Source organism: Vanessa tameamea, chromosome 15, assembly GCF_037043105.1.
Source record: "Vanessa tameamea isolate UH-Manoa-2023 chromosome 15, ilVanTame1 primary haplotype, whole genome shotgun sequence".
Taxonomy (NCBI): domain Eukaryota; kingdom Metazoa; phylum Arthropoda; class Insecta; order Lepidoptera; family Nymphalidae; genus Vanessa; species Vanessa tameamea.
In genome coordinates this window covers 8,801,181-8,815,915 of record NC_087323.1, presented here as the reverse complement: position 1 = coordinate 8,815,915, position 14,735 = coordinate 8,801,181, and the positions used below count along the sequence as shown (strand labels likewise).

The 14,735-nt window shown below is 32.3% G+C and overlaps 1 protein-coding gene across 2 annotated transcripts in view; it reads right to left on the bottom strand.

The window, feature by feature from the left end:
• Positions 1-14,735, bottom strand: part of LOC113399650 (B-cell lymphoma/leukemia 11A) — a 34,730-nt gene that overhangs the window by 4,158 nt on the left and 15,837 nt on the right. Inside the window, exons 2-4 of one of the 2 annotated variants that reach the window (XM_026638827.2) lie at positions 10,377-10,550; positions 9,756-9,959; positions 9,367-9,552 (exon numbers count right to left, since the gene is read on the bottom strand). In XM_026638827.2, the coding sequence (XP_026494612.2) occupies positions 9,367-9,552; positions 9,756-9,959; positions 10,377-10,550 (564 nt within the window). The remainder of the gene's footprint in view (positions 1-9,366; positions 9,553-9,755; positions 9,960-10,376; positions 10,551-14,735) is intronic. The other variant, XM_026638828.2, reaches the window with a different exon arrangement.

The window sequence follows — 14,735 nt, the reverse complement described above, 5'->3', positions numbered from 1 at the left end:
TCGATCAACGATTATTATGTGATCGGTGGTCAAATCGCGAGGTAAAGCTGCGCCTCTGGTTTTGACAGTAATTTGATTGCTCATTGTGAGACTGAGACAAATTTGATCGTGGACACCATTGTTATGTTATGTCTCAACGCACTTATAGTGATGGGAAACGACTCAAATTCAACTTAATAAACATATACGAATGCGTCTCAATCACCACATCAAACTTCTATACATTTGAATTCTACATATTAAACACATAAACAATTAATATGCATATTATTTTAATAAACTTATAGCATTTTATTAAGGTAATGATATTGGAACTTTGAACTAACGGTATTAATTATTGCGGATTGGAACTAATAGATTCAAACCTAATACCCTAGTAAGGTACTGGGCGAGATTAAAAAGCAAAATGTCATCGATAAGAAGCGATCATCACTACGAGTAGTGGGCGCGGCGCGATAACCGATCTCGAATGTTAAGACGATTATTGAAATGTAACGGTCAGATTGTGTTGTGACCGACTGGAAAAAATTATATACGTCATGTTTAAAATAAAAAAAAAAATTATAACTTAATCCAGTGGAATCAAATTTTGAAAACAATTGTTACATTTCGACGATTTAAAATGAGAAGTTTTACGAGTAACGCGTAGATACAAGTAGATTTAAGATATACTGTAAACTAATATTAACCTCAATATTTTCATTTATTTTTATTTGAAATCTGAAAAATAATATATTTTGAAACGTTTTGTTTAGTCCTGTATAAGATACAACATAACGATATTTTGACCTTTTTCTTTAAGCATTGTTCATTGTATCGATCCTAGCCATCATACATCCGTATGATCTAGCTGATACATATTAAGACTCTTAACAAATTTGAAATACTACTAATCTTTTTATTTAGTATATATATATATTAAAATACATAAAGTCTCTTCCTAAATTTAAAATACAAAAATACTAAATTTCATAGACATTAATTTAGTTTTTATCGTTGGTAAATAACAATACTACGTTAATATACATAGAGTATGTGTCTCTCATAATGTAATTGCGTAATTTATTTTATCTGTTAGTGTCAAAAAATAATTATCTGTGGCCATTGAGCCGAATACAGTAACAATATAAATTATTAGTACTAAAAACATAGTGATGTTTTTATTGAGAAATGAAATAATATTTAAATTAGTTATAAAATATTATACCTCACGTTCTGAGTGTGAACTTTGGATGGATCTATGATATTGTTTTCATTACACTAATTAAAAATAAATTAATAGTAAGTATTTTTATATACATTTATAAGGCTCGTTAACTGTGGCATACCGCTTGATCGATATTGAGAAAATTGACAATATAATAGAATAATATTTTAGAAAATATTTTCAAGTTAAATTAAAAATACAAACATATATATATATATATATGTTTATATTTAGTCCCCAACTTATGTGGACGCTTTGCAAGGAAAAACAATAGGTAATTTATCATATATCTTCACTGGTTATAAACCGTAAATTGTAAAACAAAAAGTAATGTCGCAAGTAGAATTTAAACAAATATTTCACAATACACCAATATTTTGAATGATATTTTCTTTCGTGTCATTACAAATACCGATATCCAGCTTACGCGGTTACGAAGCGAGTAATTTCATTATGATAAGATCGGTCTCTCGACGTGATAATGGCGATAATTAAACAATAACCGTGTGGGTAAGGATTGGTCGCTTTGTGTATGGGATTTAGTTGGCTTAGCATATCTTGTCTAGCTTTTGTTGACGGTACCGTTTTGGAATCAATGATCGGAACACTTCGATGCATCACGACGGTGGTTTTTAAATGGAACTTAAGATATATGAAAGTTATATTTTAACAGCGAAATTTCTGAGTCAATCTTTTTCATTATCGAGCTTAGAACGTTTTATTTAAAGGAATTTGAGAAGTAATTAGTTTTATATAATGTACTAATTATCAGTCACGGCTTCGCTCGAATTTTAGGGGTTGGTCGTCAGACGTTAGGTAAAACAAAGTAACCTATGCCTTTCCTTAAGTTTCAAATTTGCTTCATACGAAATTTCATCAAATTCAGTTCCGTAGTTTGGTCGTAAAAGTGTAACAAACAGACAGAGGTACTTTCGAATTTATAATATTAGTATGGAATCGATATCTTTATATAAATATAATAGAAAAACCAAAAGTAATATCCATTATAAACTCCAAATACCGTGAAAATTTTTAAGTCAGAGCGACCGGAGCCACGGTTAAAGATGGAGTCCCAGCACGAGTTTAACAACCGTTTCGATTTCAAAAGGCAATCGTTGATTATGGACATTGTGGGGGAATCAGTGGGGGTGAAATTTTTAAACGCCACCCGTCTGGACCCCCCCTTAGCGGGTGGCTTAACCCCGGACAGTGTGTTAACCATTATGTTTTTGCTTTTTTTCGAACATTTATTTTTACGAACGACTACTATGAACATGTAACAAAATTTATTTCGTTCAATTGCTATAAATGTACAGTCTGTTTCACTAAACTCGAAACTCACAGCGGAGCACGAACGTGAAATGTCAAAAAGTGATTTATGATTTACATTTGAAGGATATGCGCAACAAAATAACCTTAAGTCGGATATCAACATTTTAAAATTTGGAATAAATTCTAAAATGTAATGAGCCCAATCTACACTCATTGACAAATAAATATTTTAAAACGTAAAAATCGATGTCTTTTTGAGTATATTTAAAAAAAGACTTAGCATACTAAAATCATATTAATACTTATGGGATAATATAACTATACAGTTATATATATATGTTACGAATATTTTCGGTATTGTAAGTGTACTTTATAAAAATAAATAAATCTCTAAAATCTACTTTCTAAGTACATAAGCTGATAAAATATATAACAGTTTAATTAATCTCTTTGTATATATCATGTTTATGACATTGATTTGAATCTTAATGTGGAAGACGTGAGCAAGACTAATGTTTTGCAGTGATTTGATCAAGTAAAGCTTAAATGTTAATTTTTAATGTATACTAGACACTGTTATATTTTTAAATTCAAATTAAATGTACTAAAATGTCGTAATCGTTACGGTACCGTTAGATGTAAATAAAATATATATGTTTAGTTTTTTTTTTAAACTTAAATAACATTGGATAAAAGGATCGAGGATTTAAGAGTTTCTTTCTTTATTTGTATATCATTTTAATTTAATTATATTGAAATATTAGAGAACAAATTAATATTGTTCATTTGAGTAATCTTATATTTACTTATTTTAAAATTTAGCTTTCAATTATTAACGATATTTTACAGTAAAATTATATAAGTACAGTAATGTCTTGGGATCAAATAAATAAATATAATACTAATTTCAAAAGATGAAATAAAAGAAATTAGAGAATCCCAGTCTGAAATTAAAGAATTTTACAAAATTCTCCAAACTCACTACAAATGTCATGAAAGTTGAAAAATTTTCAAAAGGAACAAATGTGGTAAATGACAAGCACTTGTATCTAGTCCGTGTACGTGAAAATAAAGTCATACAATTTAAAGCAGTTCTTGAAAAATCTGAATATAGTACGTATAAAACATTCGGCCGGAAGCCGCCGGCGCTGCTTCCGGACGGCAGTTGTTAGCTTCCCGACGCCTCTCGCGGACATCGTAGCGAACTACAGCCACAGTTTTCCTCTTGTATGATATATATTATATGTACCAACCCTTGTAAGGATTGCAGTTAGAAGGTTCGCTTTCTCTTAACCCTGTACAGCAGTTTAATTGACTATTGTATTCATTATATTAATTTATTTTCATTAGAATGCATATAAGCAATAATTAATATAAACATACTTAATATTTTTAATTTTAATTTATTTTAGACCAAATTTAGATATTTAATGCAGTTTAAAAGCATGTAAGGTATTTCACATTGTATTCATATTATATATAACTATCCTATTTATATTGACATAAAATACTCATCCAATGCCTAGTCGTATATTTCTAATTTGGTCTCCCCAATTACTCGTTTAAAAGACGTCCTATTTTCAAGCCATGCGATATTTATAAGCGAGGCTAGATCGACTTGTTATGCGGCGGATGTCCGTCGTCGCTGAATGACCGCCTTCCCCTTCCGCCCCCACCCCGCACCGTAACCCGAATGGTGCAAATTGTGACCCATAACTGACGACATGTTGCGGTATGAAAAATAAAAATTTCGTAAAATGGAACGCAATTTATGCGACACGCTTATTTATGTCCCACGATATATTTTTTAGTGCTTTAATCAAAATATTATGTGTATATTCAATTTTATTTACGTATTATACACATTGGTACCTAATATGTGTATGATACACTACTATGTGTAAAAATTAATGTTACCGTTGCGGTTTAATTAATTATAGCATAAGTTACTTATTGATTCCTATTTCCATTGAATAAATATAATGCAATAATGGTATTTAAGTTTTTGTCAATTATAGTCTCTATTTTAATGTTATCAAAAGTCATAATTAATTACAAATAATCCCCTGAGATATGACGCATTATTTAAAGTTATAGTCGACGTCCTCCAGGTCATTTAACTAAAATAATAAGATGACCGATTCGACCGAGCGTATCTTGATTACACAAGTGTTTTAACACTGAACGGAATGTGAAGCGGATGGTACGTAATGCGTAATTACACATTATAAAGATAAGTATTATTATTAATTTTTAATAAATTGTTTCCATGTAAGGAAAAAAAAATAAAGAACTGAACAGAAGCGAAATTCTTATTCGCGTCAGAATTAATCCACTACGTTGCTATCAAATTCGATAACTTTACTCTAATCGTTCCATAGAAACAACTCGCTAAAGAGTTTTTTAGTTAGTAAGTAAAAAATACAAACAATTATATATATGTAATATGTTGTATGAAGGCAGACAGCGTTTAAGAGCGATCTCTTCCAGGCAACAACAATAGGAATCGGTCTAGTGACGGTATAGGTTAATACTACATCGTTTTATAATTTAACTCGTATAAAATAACGTAACTCCAAAATGTCAGTCGAATTTTATACCAATTAGGGCGTAAATATCTAAATTATGTCTCTGATCACCGCGCCTTCATAAAAACGTGATTTTAGTAAACTATCGCCTTACTCCTAAAATTGTTTTCGCCCTCCGCAAATCAGTTCCGCCTTTAGCTGGGCGTGATTTTATAGTTACTTTGAAATAATATTTCGTCGATTTATCTTTTTAATAAAGTTTTATATATATTAGACAACTACAGGGTTGTTACCTGTGACGTAAGTATTTAAAAAAGTGAAAAGTAATTAAACAAATTCTTACACGTTAATTAAAAAAAAAAAAACTCCTAGTTAGACATACGAGATATATGTACTAGTCTATTAATATATTCTGATATCAATAAATATTACTATTATTGAGTACTTTTGTGGCTCGTTTATTATTTTATTTTTTTTACGATTGGTGCAAAAATAAACAATCCAAAATCTTATGAGACACGTGATATCCAAAATTGGTCCGCAACCGTCTTTACCCAGATGTGAGAGGCTATTTTAAACTCGTAATAACCGTTGTCGACACGTGTGGAGCGACCATTACCACATATTACAAAAAATTGAGGAAAAACAATAAAATGTGAAGGGGAGTGTGAGGGACATCAAAGTGGACGCGGTTTAAAATTGATTTTGAAATGCGATGGCTTGGCCATTATCTCGCTAATCATTTTCAACACGACAACTTTTTGTGAAATATACAGTTGATATTTAATACATATATAAAATATTTAGATAATATGTAGATTTATAATGTCATAAAGTTTACCGCAACTTATTCCGAAAGAAGAAAATTAAACAGCAGTATAACAAATTTAATCAGCAATTATGAATTTAATATACAATTGACAATTTGTATGACAACGTCTTAGGTGATTGAAAATGCATACAAGAAAAAGGTACGTTAGAACAGGGGAAGTAATAAATAACTTAAAACATTAATCGAAATTAAAAATTTAATCAACGAATTCTGCAGGTCAATACGGACGGACCCCATGACCAAGCCACAAAGCAACTATGACAGCTATTCAATACACCCATACAGAACATTCGCATTCAACAATCCTTCAAAAATGCCTAACTTAGGGGACCTATGAGATGTTAATATTTGATAACAAAATTATCAATGGAAATATTATACCAATAGTACCCAGAACAGAGACCGCTGCAAGGCAATCTATCACGGAGTAAACCTATGATATATTTACACATAGTGAATGCATTATCACTATTCCTAAATCAGCTATCAACGGACTCTTTTCACTAAAAGGGTGAGCTCCACTATAGAAAAGGTTGACCCTTCATAAAGACTTATCACCTCATATACAAAATAAGGTTGTACTAATCCAAAAAGTTTCGGCGAAAAATCTATTTTAAAACCAAGTGTATTAAGGTCAATTTTCAGCAACGGAAATTTTGAAGATGGAATCTATTGGAAGTTAGCGGTAGTTTTTTCTCAACAATCTCGTCTCGGACTTAACTTACGTTATCTCGCCCACGAATGTCACAAGGAATAGAAACCCGCACATACATAATAAGGACGATATTTCTAAAGAAATTTAAATTTGCCCGCAAAGGTCCCGAGATAGGATTAAAGATTGGGCGTCGAGATGGCCTTTTGTGGTCGACCCTTAAGAAAACATGTCTTGATATGGAAATATCTAAGACGGGACTTAGCGAGAAATCATTTACGGGGGCGATCAAGGAAACGGTCTATGAATGCGTAATTAGTGTACAAATACAAGAGATTTATCTGAATCGGAGACCGGTTGTCCCGCTTTTGTGGTAACGTTTATTTTGCATGAGAGGATAAGTAAAAAGCTTTGTTATTTAGACTTCGCTGACCGACCGTTTTACGATGCGGTCGACCGTGCACTTTGGAGTTTAAAAGGATAATTTTTGTAAGCGAACATTGAGATAGGGGAACTTTAACTCTGAATCAAAATAAAAGGTTGATTTCAACTTATAAATTCATCCCAAAAAGGGAATCTGTACACAATCAATATTTAATGAGGCAAGTGTCCACATAATTTGAATTCGAAATACGTATATCTCAACAATCCTTTATTAATTTTTAGAACAATAGGAAAAAATACACTGGACTGTACTGTACACCTGATCCAATATTTACACTAGTATAATACATGACGACCATCGGTTCTCGCGGGCTATTGTAATGATAATAACCGAAAAAATACTTTGTATACATAAAGTATATTTCGAAAAAGTATCAATGTGAAAATATTGATATCATTTAAGTCAGAAACAAATATGGAAATTCTAGAATTAATTGTAATAACAAATATTTCATGAAAGAGTAACTGAGTAAACCGAAGAGCATTTATAACATACATTTTCTAAATATAGCTACTTTCTACTAAGTCAAAGGACACGCGATAGGCACGAGACAATCTTCCCCTCACCTTTACAACACCAACATGTCACATCTAAAATTAAAACCCACTTATTTAAAACCCGCCACTTAGCTACCTTCCCGTCAGTACAAAAACTAAAAATATTCTCGACCATTGTGTCACAGTCAAAGAAGTTCCGTAGGTCACGGCGAACGCATGAACGTGTACGTGTCAGAAGCACGCCAAACATTTTTTATCTTTGAAAAATTTATAAAAAGACCGCCCGTTACAATGGAACCTCGGTAGCATCTTTGACAATTATAATATCACAATCTAACTTACACGTGAAATGACGTTAATGACATTGACATATCGTACAATATTGAACTTTAAGAGTATAGAATAACCGCTGAGTATTCAAATTCTGACTCACAAGTCCTTGGATCTTTTGTATATATCGCAGTCATGGTTAACATAAGGGTCATCACAAAAGGCACTAGATAACAATGCGCGCACGTCAATCGTGCGTTCATGCAAATAATTTTTTTCTTCAAAGCATCCCCTTTATCTGTTTATAACGCGATAGGGTTAATTAATATGTACAAAATAATACAGTTTAAATTAAGATCCCTTTTTACGTTGGCACGAGGTCGGGATTTAACTGTCACCGATAGAATTATATTATTACTGTCATAATAATTCAATGTTTAATAGATTTATAGATGCGTTCCTTTTGTCTTTGATATCAATAATTTAATATAATGTAATATTTTATTAAACGGGACCCTCATGCTTTATTGAATATAGCTGGTTTGACAGCTCACTCGAAGGGGTTAATATGAACGTTTAGGATAAACTCAATAAGCCGAACAACTGGTGTTGAAGCAGAACCTGCAATTGACATTTCGATGATAGCGCAATCCGAAATAGTATTGTGACAGAAATATTTGTAAACCATTTTAATTGTTTTCGTGCATTGATCTTTTATCATAAATACGTGGATAGGTTACCCAAATAGATTTTTTATTTCGTTAGCTGTTTAAAACAATTTGTTCGAGTTCTCGTTATTTACTGTTGCCGCTTAAGTTGTAGTGGCTTACAAAGCTGTTGACAAAATGCGGGTCGAAAATTTTGAACGGTGCACAATTTTCGGGTTTAAGAAAGCTTTTGTTGTGCAATGGTTTAATACAAAAGTGTCAAATGACGGCACATCTGCTCGCACAAAGGGTTATGCTCGGATAGATTATTTTTCGAACCCCCGCAAGATTGTTCGGTTATACAGATGTTCCGAGTTTCAGCTTCTTTTGCCGCTTGCTTTAACAGCAAAGGATTAAAACTGCTATCTTATCAATATAATCGGATTTAAAGTATAAAAAGTCACCACCTGGTATCTCGTGTTATTTTTAATAGCATCGATTCGTCGATTTTTATTTATTTTTAATCTTTTTGTATTTTACTTTCATATTATTTACTTTACGAGAATTCATTTTACTAAGAATAATAGTTTTTATTTAAAGCTGATTATAGAACACCCTTTTGGTCAGTGCGTATGCCGTGTGACAAGATTAGCTCCTATCGAAAATGTATGATCGTATGATGACGTAAGCAATCTATAAATGGCCGCTGGTATTGTTATAGTGTAACATCTTGCACAACAAAGGACAAAAGCTGAATAGTACGATAAAATTGTCTCCAAAGACTAAATCCTTTGAAGCTGACAGTGGACAGGAATCATTAATAAAATCCTAAATGTTGTACAAAGAAAATGCGATGACATGAGCATTTTAAATAAACCATGATCTAAGCTTCTTAATACTCAGGTCTCTGACATAGTTATATAGTTATTGCTTTAGTTATTTTGATTTAATGGCGATTATTATTTATTTAAGGAATGCTACTACTGGTTAATACGTCATCTATAATAGAAACTTACCACTATGCATTGTGTTAGATTCTGCGTCCGCCACTTCAGTTCTTGATTTCTTTTGGTCCTCAGGAGATCCTGTGGTATCCATATGCTCTTGTTTGATTTTAGGTTTTATGTCTTCATCGGGTGAACTTGAAGGCATAGGCGATGTAGATGCTCTTCTCTTAGGTGTTGATACTCCAGCGTCAGCTACTGGCGAACATTCATTGAATAAAGATATGTTCAAACAAATAAAAACTTGGTAATTTAATTACAGACCAAATTTGTGCATCAAATCAATATTTTATTTTCAAACAATGTAATAAAGTGGTCGCGAATTCAAATATGCCATGGTATTTGGCAATAAAAATATATTTTGTTAAGCAGACATTTTAAATGTCGTTTTTAATACGTACCATCTAATAATCGTTTTGGTGTACTTGATGCACCGCCATCTTCAAGAAGATCAGGTGGTACTATTGAAGGGCTTGCCAAAGGCGGGGTATGAACCCTGCTACTTGGCGGTCGTCTTGCTGTGAGGAGTGATGGTCTTCTCCCACTCGAGTTGCTCGTTGCAATTTGTCCAGGCCTTGATCCATCTTCTTGGTCTGAGTTTGGACCTATGATTTTTAATAATATATATTGTATGATGAACCTAATATATAAGGTTATAAAACTGGTTGGCATATGTTGTGTATGATACATCAAATATAATGACAAAATGTTCCTAAGTCATTTATCAAAAAAATACTGAATAACAATGCATAGTAATGTAACAGTTATTTGAATAAATAACTTTTTATCCTAAGTATTTTCAATTTGGTACAATACAAAACAAGCCATCTTAATACTTAAAATCATTATTTGATTCAATTAAATATGGTTTCAAGAAAAACCGAATCAGCATTGGACAATTACTGTAAAATTACGATTCAAAAACGTTTGCAAAACCTGAATATATTTTGATTCTGATTACTCAAACATGAAAGAACCAAAAGCCACGCCAATCCTTTGTGTTCAAAAATGTATGTACTAACCAGCACTATAGCAGTGATATGATGTGAGATCCTTGTCGCAGGAGGAGACTTTGTGCTGTATAAACCGCACAATATCAGCCAGCGCGAAGGCCCTGCGACACGCTCCACATGTTAGCGTGTCCGTCACGCCGGGCGTGGGCGACCCACCGCCCTCTGCCGCGCTGTCCGCATCCGCTGCAAAAGAGAAACAAATGAAAATCGAATTCTTTGAAATTAATTTAATCAAAAATATATTAGTGTAGAAGTAACAGGAGGAAGCGAAATGTAGATAATGTTTGAGCAGTTGGTGAAATGAATTATCGAAAGAAAAGATTGGTGTTCAACAGACGCAAGAAGAAAAGGCATTCAATCCAAGGCCAATTACGGCTCAAATATTAAAACGACATATGGACAATGACACTTTCAACCCTTCAAGTGCTAAATTATATTTAATTATATCTTGTCCCAGTCACGGTCGTCAAACTTAAGGTGTCAGATGCGGTGTTGACCACTTATCTTTCAATGGATAATAACAGTTTGCGGTGTTCGAGGGGTTATTTCATACTTTTGTTGGGACAGGTAAGTTAATCGCTGTCTCAACAGATGTGTCCGATTTTTATGGTGTTTTGACTCGATATAATTGTTTTAATAGAAATGCTATTTTCGAGTACTGTTGTATGATCTTTTGTTATATGTGATTACGCAATTTTAATTCGTTTTAAATATGATTACATTATGATGAAGTTTGGAAAACTTTTAAATATCTTGTGTTATTTTTAAAAAAAGATACATATTAAGTGTGTGTATGTATTAATTTACAATTTAGTTTAAAAACGAAGTCGCAGCTGTTAATAATAAATTGTTTATATCTATTCAATATTAACGCAGTTTTTTTTATACAATTCTTATAAACTATTTTATTTTTATTTCAGTATTGAATGTAACTTTCATCGCGTAACTGTCACCGCGTAGCTCACTCGAACCTCCCGTCTTGTTGTAATGCAGACGTTATGTACTAAACCGCCCATTACATACGGAGCTATGTAGCTCTTTAATTGCCTAATAAATAAGCCGACACCGGCATCGACGCCCGAGAATTATAAAGGCACTTTCATATTCAAGACTCACACAATTGGTCGGCACATCAAAGCCGTACGAGCTAATTTTACATAAGTACTATGCAGACTCCCTTACATTCCGTACGCTTTTATTATTATTTTTCCTTCAATCTCTTTGTGAGGAAAGTAGGCCGTGCTTTCTTACGTAATAATGTACAGGGGTCGATTGTAACCGGAGTACTAAATTAATATAGCGAAAAAACTACATGATTCGACCGCTTTGTTTACAATGTCCTACCTAGTTTGTTTAGGGGGTTTATTATGTAAATGTTTCATGTCAATGTAGATTTTTTTTTACCGTAATTTATTTAGGCAGCCATGGCTCGTGGCAAATGGTTATGTTTTTTAATCGTTTCCTCTTTGAACTTCTGACTTTCCTTCCGTTCTGATTCATTTTAAATAATAAAAATTTCATTTTATTTGAAGCTATTAGGTAAAAGGTATTAGATTAATCCGCACTGTGGAACGAACTTAAATATAAGCAAAACATATTCGACACGAAAAAATACTATGTAATTGTAATGTTTAGCTTGACCAAACTTTATCTCACACATAGCCACTTAATCGCCTATCAAATCGAACGGTATCGGCTGTATAGGCCGTATAGGGTAACGTGAAGCGAAGCAGGTAGCCACACCCCCGCACGCGACTGGACAGTGGTCACCACATGCGCTATGGACTTTACACCCACTATTTGATTTGTAATGATTTATTTCATCTACCTTATTGAACTGTATATGTATTTTTATGTTTACTTTAATATTAAATAAGCATATACTTATATTGCTCCTTCTTGAGTCTCTCTTTGTGACAACTAAATGTATGAAAATCTTTTTTTTCTATTCTAAGCAAATGTATTCGAATTATGTATTCGAAGTATGTTATTCTAGATATAATTGTGAACTGTTTATTTGAAAAAAAAAAAATATTATTGATGAATTTTTCAATAATAATCTGCAAAAGACAAACGTACAGACGTGCAAGGCGTTTTCACTGCATACGTTCATTTTTCGTTATAAAGACAATGGTTCAATTGCGAGAAAACGAAATGAAAAATTTTATATATTAAAATTATATTTAATTACATAATTGCCTTATTATCTTGCAATATTTGAATATATTAGATTTGTTAAGGCTAAGAAGGCAGAAAGGGCGTAAATTATTTTTTGTTCTTATTTTTCTAATTTGTCCAGATGTGGGCATAGACATAAGAATGTTCGGTGCCAGAGATTTATTGAAAACTCGTGTCTAGTCTAGTCGACCGCCTCAGGTGACGACGTAGGGGGAACCACCCTTCAAAGGGACACACCGAAAAGTTTAAATTAGCTCGTTACTACATCGGCATGACAGTTGAATCTGTGCATTGTTTTTTCGCCACAGAAAAGGTCACCGTGCGAGTAACTTGTGTTTTAGAAGTTAGGAGACGACCGTCGTCGCATTAATTATTAATTACATTTCGTTCCAGCGACACGACTGTTTTTCACTAATTTATTTGTTGAACGTTGTTAAAGTTACAAATATTAAAGCGATTACTGGAAATTATATTCAGAATATATGTTATAAGTGCAATGATAATGGTATGTCAAATTGTCCCTGAACGCACTTGAAGACAATCTAAAATTTATATTTAGATTGAATGAAACAAGACCATTAATACCCGAGATTTTTAAATTAACTTGAATTCATATATATACATATATATAAAGAAAATATTCCATTTTTAAACGGGCACGGCTCAGTACACGTGACGCGGAGAAACCTTTTTGCATCAGAAAAAAATCTCTAGCAATCTCAAAACGTGAGATTTTCTGAACTTAGACATCTCTAAAAATATACCCATTAAAATTATTACCAAACGGGAAGTAAAAAATCAGTTGTCTGTAATCAGTCAAAAACATCGAGCTTACATAATTTTGACATTTATATATATATATTTACTCGTATATCATGAAATGTATACAGATATAGAGTAATTTAAAATATAGGTCACATAATACAAGATAGAAGATTGATAGGCCTATCCATAACTTGACAAAGAACAAAAAAATATGTCCAACTTTGACACAACGCGACCACCGTGTCCGATATTAATTGGCAGGGGATGAAGCTACCCCATTGTGACCATTGAAATCAAACGTTTTTCACCACAATAACTCGAAATAAAAATACAAGCTATCGAATTCTGCGGGGGTGAGATTGTACTAGGGAGTTATTATAAGTTTCGACAGGAGCCAGCATTAGTTTCCATACACTCTATTACAATTTTCGATGGAGTCCTATTCAAATGTTATTGTTACTACTTTGCCCCTGTAATTTGCGTGCGTTTCAGAATAAGTCTATTACGAATTCCAATTTCAATATTACTATCAATAATGATTCAAGTTAAAGTCAATTTTAGTGAAATTAAGAGATTATATTAATTTGTCTCTTCAAAAGGATATGTATATATTTTTTAAATTTAAATGCAATTCTTCCTACTTATTTTCTTTGTTAACAAAAATATATAATTGACTCTAAAAAGGTTTAAAGGTAACTCATTCAAGTAAAGTTTATATACAGCCAATATTATTTTAAATTTAGAATCAGATAATATTTTTCACACATCATACTGCCATTTTTTAGGTTGTACTGGAACATGATCAGTGAGTTCTCATGAGGAACAAAAATAATGTAGGCACTAAAACTATTAAAAACTTAAAACTCATTTTAATATTTATATTTCAAAGCATAAATTTTGACATTATAGTCTTTGACAACTCCTTATTCAATGGTTCAAGTTGTCGGAAATGGACATCCAGTTCAAAGGCCTTTATAAATAAAACCTTGTCGGCAAATTCCGATTCGCATCATTCAGCTCGTTTTACTCTTATTAAATTGTTTAATAAAATTTGTTTTGGTTCCATCGTGCCTTTTTGAATGTTTACACACCAACTTGGCTTATTGCAGCTTCAACTGATCGAAGATTTATTTATTATACACGGATTAAGAATAGGTATGTATTCATGAGTTGTATAAAGTTTATGTTTGGAACAAGTTCTTTTTTTTCAAATTAAGAAAAATGAACACAATTCAAAATGCAACCGTCCTTTCATGGAAGGTTTCTAGACTATCCATTTTTTTTTGTATTTCGCCAATAGATGGCGCTGCAACACCGATCGCCATGTCATTCGATATATTATCTGAGCACAACGCTTAGCTGATCTTGCTAGTATATTATAAAGTTACATAAATTTTCATATTTCAAATTAAATAGTAATTTACT